Below are 23,541 nucleotides of genomic sequence, written 5' to 3'. Positions count from 1 at the left end.
TTGACCTATGCGTTAACTGTCTGGAAATCCTTTTCACAAGCTTTCACAAGGCAGACTCCCAACTTCTGGGGCTGCAGGGAGGTGTTGCTGGGTGGGGGACACTTGATTTTCCTTTTAGTGCCAAGTTGCACTTGTGTCTAGAATTATCAGCTGTTGGCCTGTAAGCTTATGGGAGACCCATTCCAGCTGTACCATCCCTCACGTCACTCCTAATAATACACACTGACAACAGACAGCAGTGACACTGATGGTAGAGGGTCTCACTGACTCATGGGGTGTGGACCAGGACTATATATTGTCGGGCTTGTTGAGACAAAGACACACATTGAGCATAACAACAACCAGAACATCAATTACACTGGAAAGAGAGTCTGTGGAATCATTACCCCGCCTTTAATCACCATGTCACAGGTATGTTAAACCATTTACTGTTTTGATTGTCATACAAACAGATTTTAAGAAAACCACCCATTACTTTAATTTTATTCGTCACTGTAGCCAGGCGAGGTAAAAAAGAAGAAGCGCCCACCGATGAAGGAGGAGGACCTGAAAGGAGCTCGCAGTAAACTGGGGCTGAAGGGCGAGGTCAAGAGTAAGACCTATGAGGTCATGGTGGAGTGTGGTGAGTAAAGCCTGATTAAAGTTGTTTTAGTTCCTACACAGAAACGTTAGGCAAATCGTATCACATCACGTCACACAGAGACTCTGTAGAAACATTTGGCCTTCCTGTCTTTGTAAGTGTGCTCATTGGTTGTCCTGGATTAATGACGACAAGTTAGAAATTATCAAAGGAAGATTAACATATTATTGTATGATTATAAAAATGCAGAAAAACGCGTGTAGATTTATAGTCATAAATGAAGGAATACAGAAGTGGCGGGACTTACACTATAAATGCTCCTCTTGGTCAAAAAGTATGTTCCCTGACCGGGAATCGAACCCGGGCCGCGGCGGTGAGAGCGCCGAATCCTAACCACTAGACCACCAGGGACAGATATCAGCCATAGGTAGATATACGGACTTTATTCGACACTTTAGCCGATACGTTGCTACATTTCACTAACTTTTCCGATGAACGGTTACCCATAGAAGCGCTAACAAGCTAAACCTACGCACCGCAAGGCTCATATACCGTGTTACTCATGTCTGAATGTGCAGTAGGCCGACATAAAACACGTCCCTTTTCCTTTATGTTCCGGACTGTTATATTTGTGTTGGTAGTACTTTGACTTCTAACTTGATACCCTTCCAAGCAACTTCGTGATTCATCACATTCTTTGGAGTAACAACTATGGGATCAAATAAGGGTCAGAAAGATTTTGTACTTGTACAATGAATTAAGATTACATGTACTCGCTTTTCCATAATTAAAACACTTTCACAAAAAAACTCTAATCGAAAGACTGTGATACAAATAATATCCCAACTGTTCAACTTGTAATCACACAAACAGAAACTGTTCCCATAATTTGAGCTTCCGCCTGGAGATGAGTGATCACTGGCATTAAACATCTGTTTCTCTCGTGTTTGTTGTGTGCAGAGCGTATGGGCAAAGTGGCCCCGTCTGTGTTCAGCGGCGCGAGGACAGGAGCAGAAACAGTGCTCACCACGCCTGCTGCTGCCAAAGACCCTGCAGCCAGTGTATTCAGCAAAAACTGAATAAGAACTGTACTCTTTTGCTTCAAGACCGGACAATGTGGATTTTAAAGTGTGTGTACGCTTTCTTGGTTCTTTAAATCGAAAAATTGTGAAATTTGATAGAAATAAATGGGATAGCTTTGTGGCAATACTTTACTTTGATATTACTGTTATGCATGCCATGCAATGCTACATGTTTGTTGTTAGTTGTTTTTTTTGTATCTGCCCATTTTCCTGAATCATTTATTTGCCCTTTGTTAAAGTGCAAAGTTCTTGTTTTTGCAAGTAATAAACAGGATGCTATGTGGATCGACAGAAATGACAGAGACTGCTGTCAGTTACCTTTGCAGTTGCATAAAAGCTACCTTTACTTTGGAAGAGTTTGATCACCACTGTGTACACAAAAGGCACCACCAAAACCCTTATCTGCATAATGTTTCACTCATTTTGAGCCACTACTCACCTGCCGACAAGAAACGTTGATCAGTTGGCTTTTTTGTGCTGGAAAAAGCATTCCTGTAAAAGACTTAATGGCAGAAATGCTCTCTAGCATGTAGTTAACATTGTGAATGTGCCCCTGAGCCAAATTATAGTGTTCTCTTTTTGTTTGTTTTGTTGCTACAACTAACCAAGAAGTTTTGGTGCCATTAATTAATGACAAATTAGAAGATAGTCATCTTTATCTGCAGGAAATTGTTAGAAGCATGAATTATACCCGTGCTTACATTTTAATGTACTGACAAAGCCATTCAGTCAGCACACCCTATTCATTGTCAGCGGTGTTGCATTATGTACCGTTTCTCCCAAGAGTTGGTCAGACTCTTGTACCCTGGAATACAGACTGCCTTCAGAACGATGCTGTCTCGTAGCACAAAATAGGTGGGGTCAAACTTGGCGTCACATCAAACACTTGTGGATTCATCGGGTGGCTGGAGTATGACTCACAGCGACCCGATGTTGGGTGAAATGCACCTATTTTATTCTCTACAGGATATTAAATACGGGTTACTTCAAAAGGACAGGAAACAGGAAGATGAATATGGTTATGGTCATTTGAATGAATACAGCTTACCTGGCATATGGGTCATAATAGTTTCTAAAGTTTGTGTTTGAATCAAGTGGGGCTATCTGAGGTTAGAGTATTTGGGGAGTTTTGTTGTGAATTGGGTGTAGCAACTCAGCAGACCCTTCCTATTTACTTCTAAGTTTTGGAACCCACTGTATATATTCATCAGTATTCCGCCACTCCTTTGCCCTATCATCTCTCTCAATGCATAAATGGACAGGAGTGAATCACTTTCCTAAGCATTCGGGGAAATGAGGGACTAACAAAAGTCTTTAAAAGGGAGGCATCCAAGGGAAATAAATGACAGACAGACTGTACAGTGAAATCACAGGGCACCTCCCGCCTCATTAAAATTTAGTATGAAAGATTTTGTTGTCTAGCTACTACAAACTATGAGCTGTTGATCTCGAATCAATAAACAAAGTGAAAAGCGGGCTTCGGTAGAGAAACAAGTGCCATGCGGTGAAATCGGATCACAGAGCAGAGTACAGTCCAGAGTAAATAGAGAAACCCGTCACAGCAGCTCAAAAATGTTGCCCAAAGTTGCAAATCAAATAACGTTTGATTAACATTCATGGAGAAAATGAGTCGGGTCATGCTTTCTATGTGCATGAAGGTGAAATTGCAAAGGGCAACAGACTATTTCACATTTACAAGAACAGTATGACAGAGTATTTACACTTTTCTTACAGTCGTCCCCTTGTTGTCGTTTCCAGGTAAATGACAAAAATGATCTACAACATGGCAGAAGGGCAAATTGTAAAACCAATACTGGCCTTGGATATATTTCAACATAACTCTTACAACACCTACGCTTACAGAAATATGATCGAAAACCGCACAAACAGAAGGATGTAAAAGTGTGTCCCAGTATGCTATGACATAAAATTTTTCTATTACGTCACAATTATGTTCTTTTAGCTTTATAAGTAACATGTTTGTATCTCAGGACCTCCTGCACATCTGGCCAAAATCTACTGGTCAACAGTCAAGGGCAAACACACCCACGCTGTCCATCCCCCAGAGAAGCCTTTCTCAGCAGTGAAGTGAGCCAGTGCTCAGCGGCAGTTCAGTCATGTCTGGGCCGTTGGGTGTTCGCTTGCTGCTGCTGTGTGGTTGTGCCTGCCTCTGGCTGTCTGCTTTGGCCTCAGGAGCTCTGGTCATCCCCGGGGACAGTGAAGCTCCACGGGTAACTTGCACGCTCACCTTTGTTTGTATTCTCATCTTCATTTCAAATCACACTGTTTCATGGTGTTTAGCAAATGTCTTTTTGCCAGTGTGGCTTTCATGTGATAGTTCCTGATGTGGTCACCAGTCTGTTTTCTTTGCCCCTTTGGTAGTAGTTTTCATATGATTTGATCGTGTGATTTTCTCCATCACATTGGTCTTTTCAGAATGACACAGAGGTCCTTATGTGTGACAGATTCTGAGCTTTTGTTGTACAAGCTACAGTACCTCATGTTTAAGCAGTACTTCTTTCCCTTTAATGGCTTGCTGCCATAGTTGCTCGATAATCTTGTATTTGTATTTCAGGAGAAAGGAGGAGCTGTCAGATGGCTGCAGGTAAATGGCCAGACTGTTCACAAGCAGTCTGTTCGTGTAGTTGAAAATGTTTTGTTTTTCTACTCTCTTAAGCACTGTCATGGTCTGAATAAGTACCGATTCACACTTAAACTGAAAAATGTGCATGTAAGAAACGTCAACATAAAATGAAAACTATTTTGTTTGAAGATGTATACAAGTCACTTAAAGCCAAAGCATAAATTGTCATTTTACACAATTCTAATTTAGCAAAATGTTTATTTTTTAATTTTTTAATTTCTCTATCTTTTCTTTTTTTCCGTTACAGAAAAGAAGTGCAAAAGTGGCTACGGTAAGACAAGTATATGTAATGGTAGTGGCTTTTTAAAAAACAACAACAACAAAAAAGTCTGAAGGGTCTCAGCACCTCTGTACTGGTGACGGTTGTGTAAACAGCACATACAAGCATCCAGTTTAATTAGCCAATCCCATCCAGTTGGATGACTCACTTTGATAGGAAAAAAGTCCCACTTCCATTCCACAGAGACCTCTACTAGGAACTACTGGGCACCTGAAATGCACTCATCATTCCTGCTCAGAGGACGCAGCCTAATTACAACACTCCCAGGGTGGAAGCAGCGACGTAATGCTTTTTGAAACACCTTTTCCAAGCTGGCATATTTTTTGGCACCTACCAGTGCATAAAAAACTCAAAACTATTCAAAAAAAACAATTACAGTATTTTACTGTCCAAAATAACAGGTGAGCTCACAAATTTTCAAGTCAGTCAGTCAGTGAGCTGCTCATATGAACATTAGGGATACTCTGGTTTCTTTTAAATGGGGTTTGTATAAGTAGTCAGTGTTTTACCTGCAGCAGACAGCGGTCAGAGCACTTTGAAGAAATGACTGGTTGAACTTGGTTGAACCGCAATAAGTTTACGAGGTTTGAGTTGTTTTGAACAGATGCTAGCTTGGCTCCCCTCCCAGTCCTCCCTGTTTTTTCCTATCTGAAAGCACCCAGAGCCCTCTCTATTGCAAGTAAAAGAGACTGGACAGGGGCACATCCAGGGCCAATCAGATTTCAGCAGGGACTGATACACAGTTTTGTTACCCTACTCAGAGGAAGAATTGTGAATCTAGGACATAAAGAAAAACTTTCGCTAAAACACTTTCGGTTTCAGACAGACGAGAAAAAACTGTCCTTTTACTATGATACTTTGTGATAAGGGCCCTTACGTTCTAATAAGTGTTTCTAATCATTCGTCCTTTCTCCTGTTGTCAGGCGGAGGTGGAGGTGCACAGTGTGACAGTGGACTGCACTGTGGCATCCCGCTTTGCCCACACCGTCATGACCTCGGTGGCTTTAAACAAAGCAAACTCGTCCAAGGAAATCTTTTTTGAAGTGGAGTTGCCCAAATCCGCTTTCATCACAAACTTCAGCATGTCAGTCTGTTGCCAGTCTAGTTTATATTCTGTTCCCACACTTACCTTCATTGTGGTCCTTTTGATGAGACCATTTTTATTTTTATTAAAATTTTCACCACGATTCAATGAATTTACTTTCTTTAAGGTGCACCTTGTTGTTCTCTCATCTTTGTGCTTCTCAGGGAAATTGAAGGTCAGGTGTACGTTGGAGAGGTGAAGGAGAAGGAGAAAGCTAAGAAACAGTATGACACAGCTGTATCTTCTGGACAGACAGCTGGACTGGTCAAGTGAGTTGATCCAGATGAAAATGTAACATAAACCCATGTCTTTACCCACAGTAGCCAACAGTTTTGTCTGTTTTTTTTTTTTTTGCAGGGCTTCTGGGAGAAAGATGGAAAAGTTCACTGTGTCTGTCAATATTGCAGCTGAAAGTAATGTGACTTTTATCCTGACTTACGAGGAGCTCCTTCAAAGGAAACTGGGCCAGTATGAGATTTTAAACCGATTTAAACCTAAAATGGTGGTCCAAGAGTTTCGAGTGAGTCCATGCTCATGTTGTCACCTGCCTCATGGTCATTTCAGCATTTTGAGCTATTGTGTGATTTTACTAATAATCTCATGTCTCTGCTTTTACCTGGATGGAAACAGATCGTGACAAACATATATGAGCCTCAAGGCCTTTCCTATGTCAATGCCCATGCAACCTTCCTCTCCAATGATCTGCTCCCCCTAGTGGAGAAAACCGTCACTGACAAAAAGGTGCAGTCTTGGTCCGTCATGAAGAGTTTGGCTCCACATTATCAATGTTGGGCATGTTACTTTTAAAGAGTAATTAGTTATAGCTATTAGTTACTTCTCCCCCAAAGTAACTGAGTATGGTACCTGTAATTAGTTAAAGTTACTGGAAAAGGAAAATATTCCGATCAGTGCTCATCAGTTTGACAATTTTTTTTATTGGATTTATTTTATCCACTTGTCAGGCACACATCTCTTTCTCACCAACTATGGAGCAGCAGAGGAAGTGTCCAGGTTGTGATGGAACCCTCATTGATGGAGATTTCATCATAAAGTACGATGTGAACCGAGAGACGAGTTTTGGGGAGATTCAGGTCAGCTGTCAGCAGTTCATGGATTCAAAGCAACCTCAATATGTGTTAAAGGCTTTTCTTTAATGTTCTTTTTCTGGATGATTTCGGTGAACAGATGCTTTATGGGAGGAGTTTGGATTGTTTAGTTAGATAAAAGTATACATATAGTACATTCTCATGTTAGCTTATACCATTTTCTTTTATTCTTATACTGTAATTTTAATGCATGTTGGACTAATGTTTCCTTCAGATTGTGAACGGATACTTTGTGCACTTCTTTGCTCCACCTGACTTGCCCAGAGTCTCCAAGAACGTGGCGTTTGTAATTGACCGGAGTCAATCGATGAGTGGTGTAAAGATTGCACAGGTGAGAGATTGTTCAGACTGTTGATGTTCTTTGGATATAGAAATGCTTACATGCACACATTTTGAGCTCTGACTATTTGCAGACACGAGAGGCATTGCAGACCATCCTGAACGAACTCGATGAACAGGACTACTTTGCATTGATCCAGTTTGATCACACAATTGAGTCCTGGAGGGAGTCGCTTACCAAAGCAACCAAGGAAAATGTGGCAGAAGCCATGGTCTTTGTGAAAAGAATCACAAGTCGTGGAGGTTAATACAACAAAAAGTGCTGATATATTCTACACCACATGCTATCTTTACTCCCTGAATGAAGAACATGCATGAGCATACTAAATATTTTAAAGACTGATTTGTGTTTTTCATCGAGGTACCAATATCAATGATGCAGTGTTGAGAGGTGTAAACATGCTAATCCAAGACAGACAAGAGAAAAGGCTACCAGAGAGAAGTATTGATATAATTATGTTACTGACGGATGGAATGCCAAATACCGGTAAGTATGCATAATGTGTACATACTGTAGATGGATGGTTTATTTCATAATGAATTTTATACTTAGCATGGCATTTGTGTGTGCTGTGACTGTGTATCTGAAGGTGAGTCTCATATACCAACGATCCAGCAGAATGTGCGTTCTGCTATTGGAGGAAATATGTCTCTGTTCTGTCTTGGATTTGGAAATTATGTGGACTACGGCTTCCTTGATGTGTTGAGCAAACAAAACAAGGGAATAGCTCGCAGAATCTTTGAAGCTTCAGATGCGGCCATTCAGCTCCAGGTTAGGGGTTTAGTGTTGTCTTTTGTGCCATTTATGTGCCATTTTCCCTTTAAATTCTGTAATCACTGTTTATGAACAAAGCATTTACACGTTTGTATGTATAATACATTTCATTCCAGGGTTTCTATCAGGAGGTGTCCGACCCACTGCTTTTAGAGGTGGATCTGCAGTATCCCGACAATGCAGTAGACTCTGTAACCACCAACCACTTCAATCAGTTGTTTAATGGTTCTGAGATTGTGGTGGCCGGTCGGCTGATGGACAACAACTTGGACAACTTCCTAGTGGAAGTCTTTGGCCAGGGGGTGAGGAAGGGGAGATACTTAGGAGGTACCAAAGTTTAGGATTGCCTGTTTATGTTTTTTTAACATTTTTCTTCATCTTTTCTTTATTCCATAGTTTGAAAATGACTTCAAGGCACAGGGCAAGGCCAATGTTCTGGACTGGGATGTGATGTACCCAGATGAGAACTACATCTTTGGAGATTTCACTGAGCGTCTTTGGGCTCACCTCACCATACAGCAGTTACTGGAGAAGAGGTCTGCCTGAGTCATTTTGCTTAAGCCACTGACTAAAATCAGTCTTACAAAAATATCTAGGATATTTTTGGGCCATTATTAACAGAAAAAAACTCTGTTATTCGAATACTATTTATGTTAGAATTCATTGTGGTTTTCTGTTCAAGCCATTTGCGGGAACAAATGTGTTTTCCTTGTCACAGCAAGAGTGTTGGGCCAGATGAGAAAGCCAATGCCACAGCAAAGGCCCTGGAGATGTCCTTGCAATACAACTTTGTCACCCCTCTCACCTCCATGGTGGTCACCAAGCCCGAGACCGAGGATGGACCAGACAGCCCCTTGATCGCTGACAAACTGACTGAGGGTAATCGAATAAAACAAAAGAATAGCTTTAAAAAGTGATCAGGTTATTCCTAGCATGACTGCAATCAAGTATTTCTCTGTAAGCTCAGACATCACTACTGTACAAGATAACAACCCATTTTCCACATATTAGTTATCTTTAATTAATATATTGGCAAAGAATGGAACCTCAGCTTACAACTGTGAAATGTGTCAAGTTGTGTTTGTCCATCTGTTTTTTTTTTTACAGAGCAAAGACAACAGGCAGAACTAATGGGTAAGGCAGTCCTTTTGTACAACACAGCTCAAAATAAGATTTCAGTAAATTTGATGTAATGCTTTAACTTGTGTTTCTTTATTCCTGTGTGTAGCACCAGTACAGCGTCTGTATGCACCCCCTTCAATTTATCAGCAAAGCTCTCCCACATATTTTGGTAAGCACAGCTCAGGGTTACTCGCATCCTGCCTCTGATTTTGTATCAAACTTTTACAACAAGATAAACTGCCATAACTTCCCCCAAACTTTTCATGGCGGGGTATGGACAGATATGACAATTTTTTTGTACAGATATTCCTGGTTTTCCTGGTTTTTACATATATTTTCATCCACTTTCCATTTTGTTACATTATAAATTTCTCCATTACTTTACTTTAAAAGACCCGGAAACCATTTACAGTCTCCTCAACTTCAGATGTAGTTTGTGCTGGTGCTCATAAAATTATGAACATTCTCATAATAAGTAATAATGCATAGTAAGCATCATTCAGTTAAAAATGCTGTGCAAAGTATGTTGCATAGTTGGAGATTGTTGATATCATCAGTGAGACCTTTCAAAAGAGAGTCCTCCATCCATTATTGCTGTCACTGTGTTTTTGTTTCACCTCCAGTGGACGGAGATCCTCATTTCATGATAGAGCTCCCTGACAGAAATGACGCTCTTTGCTTCAACATCAACAATGCACCAGGAACCATTTTCAATATGGTCAGAGACCCAGACTCAGGTCAGCTCTCCATCCAGTTTATCACTTCTTTCTTTTTGATTAACAAGTTCAAAATACAGTCCCTACGGTTCTTTTGCCTTTTATGTTTGTTTTTAATTTTTTTTCTCACTTTGGACTTGTCTTACACATAACATAGTTATATAGTTGGTGCAAACAAGTCCTATTCTCTCGTTCAGTGAACCGTTCTCATTATATTTCCTCAGGTATTTTGGTCAATGGCCAGATAATTGAAGACAAGAAGATTCCCCCAAATGGGGAAATTAACACATATTTTTGCCGTTTTGGCATCGTCCACCAGACTTTTGGGGTCAGGCTGGAGGTGAGCACTCAAGACATTTCAGTGTTCCAGGATGGCAAACAGATCACGCTGCTGTGGTCAGATACAGCCTCTATCAAAGGACCCAAGTGAGTGATCCCATTAACCATCTTTCCATTGCAAATTTTTTGGTATCCACAAGCTGGTTACTCGAACGGCGGCTCTAACTGGCCCCTTTGGCCTTTCTTTTTTCTCCCCAGTTTGCATCATTTTCAAACATCCATCTAAAATTTAGTTCAGCTGCAGTTGCTCAAAGAGCCTGTTTATTTAGACCTCTCTGCTTGTTCCCAGATACAAGGATGGGTGACTCCGATATGATAGGTGGTGATATCTTCTTTCAGCTAGTTTGTAATGGTCTTTTTCCGGATGACCGTTTAGGTCAGAAACCCAAACATCTGACAGAAATTTTAGGTAACAATTTGTACCACATCAGCTAGTTGTTTCCAGCTTGTTCTTCCACTGGATACCAGATTATTTGAGCTTCTCTAGTGTCCTCTGGGCCTAAGCCTGGGGCAGCAGCTGTGAAGCATCCGCTGAGCCTAATCCAGTTTGAAACCAATACAACATATGTGCGCAGGAGTAACTACTCCAAAACAGATTGTCTGGGTGTTACTCCGACTTTGAGAAATGTTGATGTTGTGCAATTTCAGTCAGATCAACATGTTAATATGTAGTGTAGAAGTCCAGTTTTAGTCTGTCAAATGCAATAATTAGATTTTTTTCCCCCCTCCAATATCATGTAAACATCGTGATTGTTATGTGTAGGATACATTATACTCACAAGGTGAAAAGATAGTAACAGGTTGGACTGCAGCATTATTCTAAACACATCTTACAACAACTTATATTAGTTTAACTACATTCAATGAGACCAAAACAACAACACCAGAAGGAACTAAGATGGTTACTATGTTACCTATATGCCAAATTCTTCATTGTTGATGCCTATCATGTTTGAGGGGGAACTATATTCTTCATCTTGCCCCTAATAAGTTTATTTTTTCATAAAAAAATGGGGCCTTCAGGCACTGAGTTGCACCAATCAACTACCCAGTAGTTTTTTTTTCTCAAAGGCTCACACCCATAAGTAAGTATTTCTTTCTCAGAAAAAAACTCCTAAAGAGTTCCAACAGGAGCAGTCAATGTCTTTGTTTTATGCATCAAAGTGTGGGCTGCTCATTCCTGTAAATCCCAGATAAGGATCAAAGATTATTCACTTTTTTCCTTGCTGCAGTGTGGATCTTCTGGTGACCAAGGATCGCAGCCTAACAGTAACTCTCCGGGACTCAGTTAAGTTTGTGATCTTGCTGCACAAAGTGTGGAAGAAGCACCCATACCACCGAGACTACCTGGGTTTCTACACCCTGGACAGCCACCTCCTGTCCCCTTCTGTCCATGGCTTGCTAGGTATGCCTTGAATTGCATGGTTTATCACCTCCAGAGGAGTGATTGAATTTGTATTTCTAATTTAAAATTGGTTTCTTTCTAATTTCATTTCGCATATCTTCTGATATTCTTTAAGGTGATTTTAAGATAAACCTAGTCTGTAGTTGTTGATTTGTCATCTTTATTCACAAGGTATTAACAAAGGGATACTGAACAAAACCAGGTTAAGTAACCTGTCTAACATGATAATTTAATGGAAGGGAATTTTTATTCTATTTAAAAACCATTAGTAGTGTAGTGATACAGATGATCTTTATTGTTTAAAACTATAATTTAAATCATCTTTCAGGTCAGTTCTACCACGGGATTGAATATGAGGTGACAGACTTGCGTCCAGGAGAGGTCCCAGAGAAACCAGATGCCACCATGTTTGTGAAAGGAGAGAGGCTTAACGTAACCAGGTACATTTAAAGCCAGAGACACGCATGCCTCCTCTAAGTGTGGAGGAGTTCTCGTCGAATGTGCATGTAGAGTCACAGTCTCATGATTTGTCTCTCTGGGTCCACAGAGGCTGGCAGAGAGACTTCAGGACGGATGCGAAGAACGGAGAAAATGTTCCCTGCTGGTTCGTTCACAGCAACGGATCAGGCCTCATTGACGGGGATGCTGCAGACTACATTGTATCTGGCCTTTTTAAAACAGTTTAAAAGCAGTTTTCACATCCGAGTCTACCACTGAACTAATCAAAATCAAATTCACAAGTGACCTGTTGTAAAACCGCAAATACTCTACACAGGCTTCTTTCACTGTGTTGTGGACAATGTGAGTAACTTCTGGAATTAAAATTCTTCCAAAACAGAGAGACATGCTGAGAGATACTTTCAGTGATCATGTGTATTGCAGTAAATAGGACACACAACCCCTACAGATCCACTCAAACTTGGTTAATATGTTTCTACTATTGTTTGGTGTGGCAGAATTTTTTTTATTGTACGTCTTTATTTAGTTTTTTTCTCCTTTGTACTGAAAGACTTTCTTGACTTTGGGTTTTCAAAAGCTTTTTCCTCTTTAACCAATGTATGATGACATGTCCTGATGTTTTAATTATGTCAAAAATGTTAACCCCAACCCATGTCTGGAGCTGACTGCATTTGAATCGCAAAGCATCTAAAACTTTTACACCACATGACACTGAATAAAAGTTACTTTTGTGGCAACAACTTGTCATCCTTATGCAAACTGTTGCATGAATTGAAATGATTAGAGGAACAAACACTCCGACATACAGTAAAAACACACTCCCTAAAAGCAAGTTACGACAGGATGTGCATGTTTTCAGCTATCTAACTGCTCAGTCCGTTTTCAAATTCCACAAATATACCAACAAAAGGAAAGCAAGCACAGACTCACACATTGTGAATGTTATAGGAGCAGAAGGCCCCTTTTCTCTGAAGCACTTAGAGGGGGCAGAGTAACTACGGGAAGACTTGATTCCCAAATGCCTGAATTCTCTGTACACTTGTTTTCAACCATGCCTGAGGAAAGGCCTTCCTGTTTACCAGTCATGTCCACAATGTGGAGAGTCCTGCTGCTGTGGGTTTGTGTCTGCATCTGTCCTCCAGCTCAGGCCCAGGGAGCTCTGGTTATTTCCAAAAGAGAAACTCTGACAGAGGTATTTAAGCCACATGCTCATCATTTCCATGTAAACAAGTGTTTGTTTTTTCTTTGTTTGCTGATACCATTTTATGTGATATTACTGTAAGTGATTTTAAGTTAAATGTAGGCATTCATTTACAAAATATAAACTATATGTATATATTTAGATTACATTTTGTGAATGAAAGTCTGCATTTGCAGCTGGTCTTTGCCATCAAAAAGTATGTGGGGCATACAGGGGTTGATGTCAAGTCAAGTCAAGTCAAGTCAAATTTATTTATAAAGCACATTTAAAACAACCACAATTGACCAAAGTGCTGTACCGAAGTAAAAGCAAATAAAACAAAACAACAATAAAAAACAACACAGGGAATAAAAACATACAGTGTACATTAACATTAAAAAGAAAATAGAGAGTAGGGAGATAGAGAGAAGGAGAGAGAGCCAAGAATCAACTGGTAGGGAATGCCAAAGAGTACAAATGGGTTTTCAGACGCGTTTTAAAATGTTCCACCGACTGAGCAGCCCTAACGTGGGAAGGTAGGCCGTTCCACAGAGACGGAGCCACGACTGCGAAAGCTCGGTCCCCTCGAGTCGAGAGCCTAGATCTAGGTACCACCAGGAGCATCTGGTTTGAGGACCGAAGTGCCCTGGCAGGGTTGTGTAGCTGCAGAAGCTCAGATAAGTAGGGTGGTGCCAACCCATTCATACATTTAAAAGCAATTAATAAAATTTTGAACTGAATCCTAAAATTAACTGGCAGCCAATGCAAAGAGGCAAGAATGGGCGTGATGTGCTCACGCCTCCTCCTACCCGTGAGCAAGCGGGCAGCAGCATTTTGTACAACCTGCAGGCGGCGCAGTGCTGCCTGGTCAAGGCCAACAAGCAGGGAGTTGCAGTAATCTAAGCGCGCCGTGATAAACGTGTGGATCAGCCTTTCCAGGACATTCCCCGGAAGGTAAGCTTTAGCTTTAGCCAGCAGCCGCAATTGAAAGAAGCTTGCCCTGACTACAGACGATATTTGTTTATCAAACTTAAAATTACTTTCTAGAATGACACCAAGATTCCTAGCAAAGGGACGACAATAAAACTTAAGGGAGCCAATGGCACTGTCATGGCCATCAAGGAGATTTTGCTGGCCAAATAAAATGATTTCTGTTTTGCTTTCATTCAAGGACAGAAAATGTTGTGCTCTGATTGTCTGACAGCAGCTGCTGCAATTTTCTGTTTATAATGACTGTTTACAGAAAACCATGATGGAAATGTAAACAGAGTGACCCAACAACAACTCTGCATTATTAATACATTCACTATAAATATTGCAGCTTAAAAAATCCTCAGTTTACTAAAACATCAGCATTTTTACTTTACAAAGTTGAAAGACTGTCCTAGTTTTGGTTGAGCCAAGTCACATAACCAGACTAAGCAAATTCTCTTCTCCTCTCTTACACACATTAACATCCCCTCAATGTTCTGTCAAAAGCTGGCTTTTTCATCTTTCCTTTGACAACGTGTTTACCCCACTAATAGTTCAAATGTCTGGCACATCCCCATTCAGCTGCCTAAATTTTGCTGTCTGATTCCTCAGTATGTTTAGCACAGAGTCTGAGTCACCACTCCAGATTTGCTAAATTGTCTCTGATGTTTGCCTCTCTTTCCTCCCTGACAGAAGTGGCCTTTTCTTCTGTGCAAGCCTGACTTTTGCACACGATTATCTATTGCCACTCCTACACCAAGCTCTTTGTCTGAATCTGTAAAAAAAAACGATTGGTTCCCACACATGAAGATGGATTGTTTACTTCATATTTTGGAAAAACTCGCTCCACAAGATACTTTGGGAAACACAAGCTTTTAGCTGTCGTGAAGGGTATAAGGATTGATTATTCCGATCAGGATTACTTATTATCTGAGAATTTCATAGCAGGGTGTAATTCCTGGTTTTTGCCCATCCAGAGTCTCTTTTCTTTGTAATACTGCATTCTGTGTTATGTTCCAGGAGACTAAAGAAGATACGGGCACTGGGCCAGTTAAGGTACTCAGCTTACATACAGATGCTTATGTGCAAATGTAGAAGCAGCAAGACATATATACTCATCTGATGTCAACTGTAAAAATATATCTGTCATTTTCACTCACAGAAAAGAATCACAAGCTCTGCAAATGTAAGACACCAATTGTATTTATATAAATGTTCACATTTGTTAAATTAATTGTAAAACCCAAATGTAATATTCAGACATAAATGAGACAGTAATCAGGATGACTGGTTGCTTCAATCTCACAGTAAATGAGATTGCATCCTCTTGGCCACTAGTCTTGTTTACTGAAATGTTTTAGGATTTTTGTAGTCATGATTTCCTAAAACATCTGACCCATGCAAAATATCTAATTTAAGCATGCCATATTATCTTCTCTGTCCATACTTTGCAAAGGTGGACGTGTACAGTGTTAGAGTCGCTTGCACGGTGACATCCCGTTTCGCCCACACTGTCATGACCTCCAAGGCTCTAAACAAAGCAAACTCCACCCAGGAAATCCGCTTTGAAATGGAGCTGCCCAAAACCGCCTTCATCACCAACTTTAGCATGTCAGTCAAATCTCTGTAATTTTGACAGTGAGCATAAGAAATGTCTATTTAGATTTCTACAAAAATGTCCTTGTGCCTCACAGGGAAATCGATGGTCGGGTGTATTCTGGAGAGGTGAAGGAGAAAGAGAAAGCCAAGAAACAGTATGAGAAGGCTGTTTCATCAGGACAGTCTGCTGGACTGATAAAGTATGTTGGAATGAAGAAAATGTAATTAAAGTTTGAAAAAAAAGTGGTTGTGTGAATGTAAAATGATGGTCATCAATTTCCACCACAACAGGGCCTTTGGAAGAAATATGGAGAAATTCTCAGCGTCTGTCAACATTGCTGCCAAAAGCAGTGTAACTTTCAATCTTATCTATGAGGAGCTGCTTCAGAGGAAACTGGGCCAATATGAGATTGTGACTCGAGTTAAAATCGAAAATCCAGTGCAGGAGTTTCAGGTTGAAAACACTCTCCTCTTTTAGATTTCATCGCAATGACATGGCTGGAATGAGCTGAAAACTGGCTGCATTTCCCAGTGTTGGTCCCAAAGAATTCTTACCTGATCTGTCTCAGTGAATATGTGTGCATACATATCTGTGTTTGGACAGATTCTGGCAGACATCTATGAGCCGCAGGGAATTACCTTTGTTGAGGCCAGTGCAACTTTCCTCACCAATGAGCTGCTCCCCCTGATAGAGAAAACCACCTCAGACACAAAGGTAAAGAGTTGAATAGATTTCCCTCATTAAGGTTTTGCAATGTATTGCATAGTAGTTGTGTTTGATATCAAATTAATTGTTTGTTTTTTTTCAGGCACACATCTCTTTCTTACCAACAGTGGAGCAGCAGAAGTGTCCTCGCTGTGAAGGCACAATAATTAATGGATATTTCATCGTCAAGTACGATGTGAAACGAAAACAGAGTTTGGGGGAGGTTCAGGTCAGCAAAAGATAAATACTGTAAAAGGAATTAATTAGTGGATCAATATATCATCATTCAGTTCTATTGAATTCAATTAAAACTCAAATAGGCACTTGGAATTACCTTACAGCTTTGCATTTTTCTTCTTTCTCTAATCTTTACTTCCAAAGCCCTGCAAACATGCACTGATCTTGTGCTATTTGCTTGTATTAGTCTGAATCAGATGTGCTGTTGCCCTTCAGGTTGTCAATGGATACTTTGTGCACTACTTCTCTCCCCCTGACCTGGTCAGAATTCCTAAGAATGTGGTGTTTGTAATCGACAGTAGTGGATCGATGCATGGAACAAAGATTAGACAGGTAACATGATATATGTAACTCACTGTGCATATCGCTCTATGTACATCTTTATATTTTAACCTGTGAACTTTTGCAGACTCAAGAAGCAATGGCTGCCATTCTCAGAGACCTCCATGAAGATGACCACTTTGGTATCGTCCTGTTTGACGATAATATTAGCACCTGGCGGAACTCTCTTTCCAAAGCAACTAAAACAAATGTTTCTCAAGCCATCAACTATGTGAAAAAAACATACGCGGGTTCAAGTACAAGGAACTTTTACATTGAATCATTTTCTTTTCATAGTCAAAAGTGTAGTTTGATTAAGTGCATTACACATTTTTTCCCAGTGGTTTTTCTGCACTGTTTTTTTATAAGCTCCAAGTCATCAATTCTGTTGCTGCTAAATATAAAAGCTGTCATCAATGTGAGATTGCCAGGAAATTTAAAGAGTCTCCAAAATGTCCTCACTGAGAGAAGACGATACTTTGATATGTTTTTGTCTATATTAAAAAAATAAAAATAAAAAAAAACTTGATTAAGCATTTTAATTTGCAAACGTCAGTGGAGCCAACAGGAACTTCTTAGTACTTTTGGACAGAGTCAGGTGAGCTCCTTCCTCCCACATCCAGTATTTACACCCAAGCCTGAGTTCTTCTTGTAAAGAATACAATTGAAGAACGGGAAACTTATTTTGTCAATATAAAATGTGTGACCTCACGAGATTTACAAGTTTATGTGTTCTTGTGTATTATTTCATTTCAGGCACAGATATCAATTCCGCTGTATTGAGGGCAGTGAGCATGCTGAGGAGCAAAAGACAAGACACGAAACTTTCAGACAGAAGTGTGGATATGATCATTTTACTGACTGATGGGATGCCAAACCATGGTCAGCTCTATTGAATGATTTGATTTAAGTTTCTTGTATGCATGGTTCATGAACTTTCTGAAAACTAGACCGTGTTAGAAAGTAGTCAAAGGATTTCATCCTCTTGGCTTCTTTCTGACACATCTACACAACACTTTACAGTACATGTGCTTCTGTATCTGCAGGGGTGTCCAACACTCAGATGATCCAGCAGAATGTGCATTCTGCTATTGCGGGCAACATGTCTCTGTTCTGTCTTGGATTTGGAAATGATGTGGCTTATTCCTTCCTGGATGTGATGAGCAGGCAAAACAAAGGACTGGCTCGCAGAATCTTTGAAGCTTCAGATGTAGTCACTCAGCTCAAGGTACAGTAAACACACACAGAGGCACTGAGCAGATTTGGAAAAGACATTGCCTAATCTGGAGATTGTCTTTGTTGCAGGGCTTCTATGAAGAGGTATCCAGCACTCTGCTCTTTGACGTGGAACTGCATTATCCTGACAATGCAGTGGGCTCCTTGACCAAAAACCACTACAGCCACTTGTTCAATGGCTCAGAGATTGTGGTGGCTGGCCAGCTGACTCAAAATGACATGGATAACTTTTTGGTGGAGGTCTTTGCCCAGGGGGTGAGAAATTAACAACAGGAAATGTATTACTGACAATATGAATGAAACCTGTTGGGTGAAAATGGCAAACACAGTGCAGCAACAGTCTTCACCCTTCAACCCCTTCTCGTTTTAGCCTGAAGGGAACGTTCAGGTAAAGGAAAAAGCCAGCGGGGCAGATTGGCACATGGTGTACCCAGAAAAGGAATACATCTTTGGCGATTTCACTGAGCGTTTGTGGGCCTATCTCACCATCCAACAGCTACTCGAGAGGAGGTTCGTCCGCAAAGTTCTCTTTGAACTGAGAGAACAGACCGCTCAGATCATTTTATAATGCTGAATTTGTATTGCATATGATGTACATTATTGAGTATGTCATTAAGAAACAATGATGTCGTCTTTCTTCTTCTCTTTCAGTGACATTGGCTCTGAGCAGGACAAAAAGAACGCAACAGCACAGGCCCTAGAGATGTCTCTGCGGTACGGCTTTGTCACCCCTCTCACCTCCATGGTGGTCACCAAGCCTGAATCTGACGACAGTGCAGGACGCTCTCTTATTGCTGATAAACTGACAGAAGGTAAGGTCACGTTTAGTTATTTAGCAGTCAGTTCTTCTTTTTCGAATGAATTAGGGGCTTTAGCACAGGTTGATTACTCCTGATTGTCTTTCTGTGTAGATATACAGCCCTTACTGTCTTATTAGCAACTTGTATAATCAATATAACTAGCCAGTGACATCAACCTAACTTTTCTACTGTTGTGTTTTTTTCTGTATTTCTGTTTTACAGACCAGCGACAGCAGGCTGACAGACGCAAAGGTATGCATACTTTCCTTTAATTCAGTCATAGAAGAGGAATAGCATTCAACCTGATCACCTTCTCACAAAACTACTTATGTTATGACAGTATCCAAGGCTCCTTCTGCTCCCCTTTACCGTGGAAAAGGAGATGGTAAGTTTTGATGTTTGCACCGTAACTGACTGAGATTGAGGAACTGCCCATTTAATCTTTTTCTATGTGTAACTTTCTCAGGATGTGTCCTTTGGCTTGTCTACTTGTGAAAATATTCATACTTTTATTGGGGCATAGAAAACCCATCAAACCCAGGAACTATGATTGCTTTTTTTCAAATGAATAAATATAACAATTCCCATGGTTTGCCATATCATACACCTCGTGACACAAGTGAAATTATTCACTTTTCAAAGGGTTTCAATTTCATTCGATTTTCTACATGTTTTAATGACAGCTGCTCTTGTTTGATTCAAATTTTGAATTCTGGAAAAAATAGGGGTAGGCTCGACACTGTTTTTCTAAGGGTTTTACCCAGTTATTGTTCCTGTTGTGCAGCTGATGTAGCTTACAGATGTGACAAGTAGAGCCAACACACTAGAGTCTTAAACCTGCATTGTATCTGATGTCAGATGGGGACAACTCCTCCTTTTTTTAACAAAGGGGTCTATCTGCTTGATTTATTGGTTTGAGCCAATCACCCCCCCACACACACACACACACACACACACACACACTCCCCCTTAAGTCACAGGTTTACTTCAGATTTTTATTTACAAGCACTTTAAAAATCAAGATACTATGCCAAACTTGAGCTCTACTTTTCTATTGGCTCTTTGTCGAATATTATACTTTGGTGTTGATTTTGCAGTGGATGGAGATCCTCATTTCATGATAGAGTTGCCAGACAGAGACGATGCTCTCTGCTTCAACATAAACGACAAACCGGGGACCATTTTCAATTTGGTGAGAGACCAAAAGTCAGGTCAGCCCGTAATCCTACACACAGCTGTTTTAAAACACCGCTTATTTACTGTGTGCGATACAACTGGAGAAATCGTAATCAAATCTTCAACATGGATCGTTCTTATCAATTTTAGGTTTTGTGGTTAATGGGCAAATCATTGGCAAGAAGAAACTTGTTCCAAATGGCAACAACAACACCTTCTTTGGTCGTTTTGGTATTACCCATCAGAAGCTTGGGTTGCGGTTGGAAGTTAGCACTCAGGATATCTCAGTCTTTTACAACAGCAAGCAGGTGAGGCTGCTGTGGTCTGATACAACCTTCCTCAAAGATACCGGGTAAGCAGCACAGCTTTGCCACAGTTTCTCTATAACATGTTTTATAAAAAAAAAAAAAAACATACAGTGAACTTAGTTCTCATTGACAAATAAATCTTTGCCTGACATGGCTGTGAATAAGAAACTTTAATAATCACAACTTTACTGTCTTTCTCCCAGTTGAAATTTAAAACTTGTTTCTGTCTTCTAGTCTGGACCTTAGATTGACTAATAACTGCAGCATGACAGTAACACTGAGGCACTCAGTTAAATTTCTGGTCATCAAACACACAAAAATTTGGAAGAGGCGCCATGACCAACAAGAATACCTGGGCTTCTACACCCTCGACAGCCACCACTTGTCTCCTTCAGTTCATGGTCTACTTGGTAAGAAAACAGCAGGAAGGTTTCATGTTACGTTGCACCGATATGGAGGGTGTTTATGGATTTGAACAATTTTTTCAAGAAAACACAATTTGTGATTCACATATATGTACATAAATATACATATTATCCAGTCATATTATTAGTCAGTTCTACCATGGAGTTGAATTTGAGGCGACAGAGTTGCATCCTGGCAAAATCCAAGATAAATTCGATGCCATCATGTATGTGAAGGGACAAAAACTCAACGTGACCAGGTGCACTTTACTAAGTTTTTCACGTACATTGAAAACACAGTTAAGATTTCAGATCTTTTTTAAAAAAAAAATCTGTATGTTTTATAAATATTTTGCAGGCACTGGCAAAAAGACTTCAGCAGGGATGTGAAGAATGGAGAAATTATACACTGCTGGTTTGTTACCAATGATGGAAGAGGCCTCATAGATGGGACAGCCTCAGACTACACTGTGTCAGACCTTTTTACAGTTTGAGTTTCAAAAACTCAAGATCTTAATGGCATGTCAAGTTTAAATATATTATCCTGGGTCTGGCTGTTCCTGTGTTATTTAAACGTGTGATTGTTATATCATGATGCAGCAGTCAGTAACTGTGTCTGCTAAGCAAACTCAGTCAAAGTTTGTACATTACTTTAAAGCATAGCCAATTGTTGAGTCAAAAAAATACATGTTAAAATAATTCGCGTTTACTATGTTAACAGGTGGTTTAAAGGGGGATTGGACCTATTCTTGACATATTTCTAAGCTATACAACTGAAACTGCTTTTTCACCAGCAGTTAAAATGACAGAACAAGTCCCAATAATCTTTTAAACACAATATAAATCATAGATTTTTTGGTAAATGGCTTGTTTTTGTCAAATCCAATAATAAAATATCTATTTTCACTTCATATATATTTGTAAATGACAGTCTTAACGCAGTATCACACCACATTTTACATTTTGAATCCTCTCAATGAACACAGCCTATGATGACTTTTAGGGCTTCCTTGTGTGCATGACAGCAATTTGGCGTACCGATGATATAAAAAAAATGAATGGCAACTGTTTCCCATAAAGCTGTGATGGTAAGTCATAGCAGTGCCCTTTTTTTAGATGTATGATTGTACCATGTTTCATGGTATCTTTAGGTAAGACTGTGTGTTTTCATGGTGATACATGATCAGTAAACTATATAAAGGACTATAATGTCATCCTTTACATCATGTTATTGTCGCCTATTCCCCGTATAGATTCTTATTGATATTTGTTGGACATCAGTGATAAAGAGCAACTTGAGAGCCTCATGGCTGCATGGGGCAGCACAGAGGAAAAAGAAGATTCCTGACGCAAATCAAATCAAATCAAATCAAATCAAATTTATTTGTATAGCACATTTCATGTACAGAACAATTCAAAGTGCTTTACATAAAGTAAAAGCATTGCAGCAGGGAGTGGAAGAAGCATTAAAAATACATAAAAGAACACAAAGAAAAACATAATGAAATTATTTAAATTAATTTAAAAACAAGCAACAGTCCAGATAAATTAAAAGATTTCGTGCAGATTTCATGCATAGACACATGAGAAAAGAAATGTTTTTAACCTGGATTTAAAAATGTCTACATTTGGTGAAAGTTTAATCTCCACTGGCAGTTTGTTCCACTTGTTTGCAGCATAACGGCTAAATGCTGCTTCTCCATGTTTAGTCTGGACTCTGGACTGGACCAGCTGACCTGAGTCCTTGGATCTAAGAGCTCTGCTGGCTTTATATTCTCTGAACACATCACAGATGTATTTTGGGCCTAAACTGTTCTGGGATTTGTAAACCATCAACAGGCTTTTGAAATCTATTCTGTGACTGACTGAATAGCAAAGGTGATAAAAGTGGGCAATGATCGCCAATTTGACATAATTGTAACTTTCCTATAAGTCTAGTTTGAAAAAGAGCTAAACATTTTTAAAAGACATAAACAATCCCTTGAGCTACATCATTTTGGTGACTAATGTGCTTGAAGAGATAAATCTTTTAACATTTTAGTTTTTATTTTATTTTTCTTGAATCAAAAATCCTGTTCCTCATACACTAAAACACACAATACACTGATTTCCCAAAAAACGCTAAAATCCTTCACTCTGGATGAAACGAATATCTTAAACTAAACCTGCCAGTATATGATACAACATTGAAAGACTAATTTCTTGGAAATATTTTAAAGCTTGATTTGAGTACATGGCTTTAGCTTTGCCAGAGACATAAAATCCTCGAGCATACAGCTCCTTGAGTAGGTCTGAGTCTGTATTCCCATTTATTGTAAAATTCATAAAATATATCAATTGCTCAAGGAACTATCTGGTGCCTGACCCCCCTGGCCTGTTTGATGGCCACGTCTGGCCCATGTATTTGAAACATAAGAAATGGTATGTGGTCCAGATTTTACAGATATCAGCCTCAAAAGCAATAACATAAAAGTAATTTCCTATGCATGTTTTATATTTATTTAATGTGAACAGACTTTTGTTGCATTTATTTGCCACTGTGAGGATACAAATACAGTCAATCTGAAGAGTTTATAATCATTTTAACATAAAAGTAAATACCCCCTTGTTCAACTAGACAAGAAATCTGATGGCAGTTCATTTATCTAAAGACTAAAACATCAGATTGGTC

The 23,541-nt window shown here is 39.7% G+C and overlaps 3 protein-coding genes and 1 non-coding gene across 4 annotated transcripts; 3 read left to right on the top strand and 1 right to left on the bottom strand.

The window, feature by feature from the left end:
* Positions 1–256: 256 nt before the first annotated feature.
* Positions 257–1,960, top strand: mustn1b (musculoskeletal, embryonic nuclear protein 1b). The gene is made up of 3 exons (XM_075460400.1): positions 257–411; positions 499–622; positions 1,541–1,960. The coding sequence occupies exons 1-3, from the start codon at positions 271–273 to the stop codon at positions 1,657–1,659; spliced, it is 384 nt and encodes a 127-aa protein (XP_075316515.1). The 5' UTR covers positions 257–270; the 3' UTR covers positions 1,660–1,960.
* On the bottom strand, positions 920–991 carry trnae-cuc (transfer RNA glutamic acid (anticodon CUC)). The gene has a single exon. It is a non-coding gene; the product is annotated as a tRNA-Glu (tRNA).
* Positions 1,961–3,757: 1,797 nt separating the features above from the next.
* Positions 3,758–12,671, top strand: LOC142377724 (inter-alpha-trypsin inhibitor heavy chain H3-like). Its single transcript, XM_075462032.1, has 22 exons — positions 3,758–3,893; positions 4,238–4,267; positions 4,554–4,577; positions 5,510–5,670; positions 5,835–5,939; positions 6,028–6,190; positions 6,301–6,411; positions 6,633–6,761; positions 6,991–7,107; positions 7,190–7,358; positions 7,477–7,602; positions 7,706–7,887; positions 8,007–8,192; positions 8,287–8,426; positions 8,609–8,769; positions 8,998–9,024; positions 9,119–9,181; positions 9,636–9,749; positions 9,953–10,154; positions 11,300–11,472; positions 11,801–11,912; positions 12,020–12,671. The coding sequence occupies exons 1-22, from the start codon at positions 3,780–3,782 to the stop codon at positions 12,156–12,158; spliced, it is 2,748 nt and encodes a 915-aa protein (XP_075318147.1). The 5' UTR covers positions 3,758–3,779; the 3' UTR covers positions 12,159–12,671.
* Positions 12,672–12,982: 311 nt separating this feature from the next.
* LOC142376567 (inter-alpha-trypsin inhibitor heavy chain H3-like) lies at positions 12,983–21,364 on the top strand. Its single transcript, XM_075459973.1, has 22 exons — positions 12,983–13,123; positions 15,104–15,139; positions 15,246–15,269; positions 15,540–15,694; positions 15,778–15,882; positions 15,974–16,136; positions 16,287–16,397; positions 16,492–16,617; positions 16,842–16,958; positions 17,035–17,203; positions 17,703–17,828; positions 17,993–18,174; positions 18,252–18,437; positions 18,553–18,692; positions 18,834–18,994; positions 19,205–19,234; positions 19,323–19,367; positions 20,080–20,193; positions 20,309–20,510; positions 20,701–20,895; positions 21,020–21,130; positions 21,229–21,364. Exons 1-22 carry the CDS (start codon positions 12,983–12,985, stop codon positions 21,362–21,364), a joined length of 2,775 nt encoding a protein of 924 aa, XP_075316088.1.
* The last annotated feature ends 2,177 nt before the right edge of the window (positions 21,365–23,541 follow it).

This window comes from Odontesthes bonariensis, chromosome 3 (assembly GCF_027942865.1).
Source record: "Odontesthes bonariensis isolate fOdoBon6 chromosome 3, fOdoBon6.hap1, whole genome shotgun sequence".
NCBI lineage: Eukaryota > Metazoa > Chordata > Actinopteri > Atheriniformes > Atherinopsidae > Odontesthes > Odontesthes bonariensis.
Note: the sequence above shows the minus strand (reverse complement) of the source record. Positions and strands in the feature narration are given on the sequence as shown.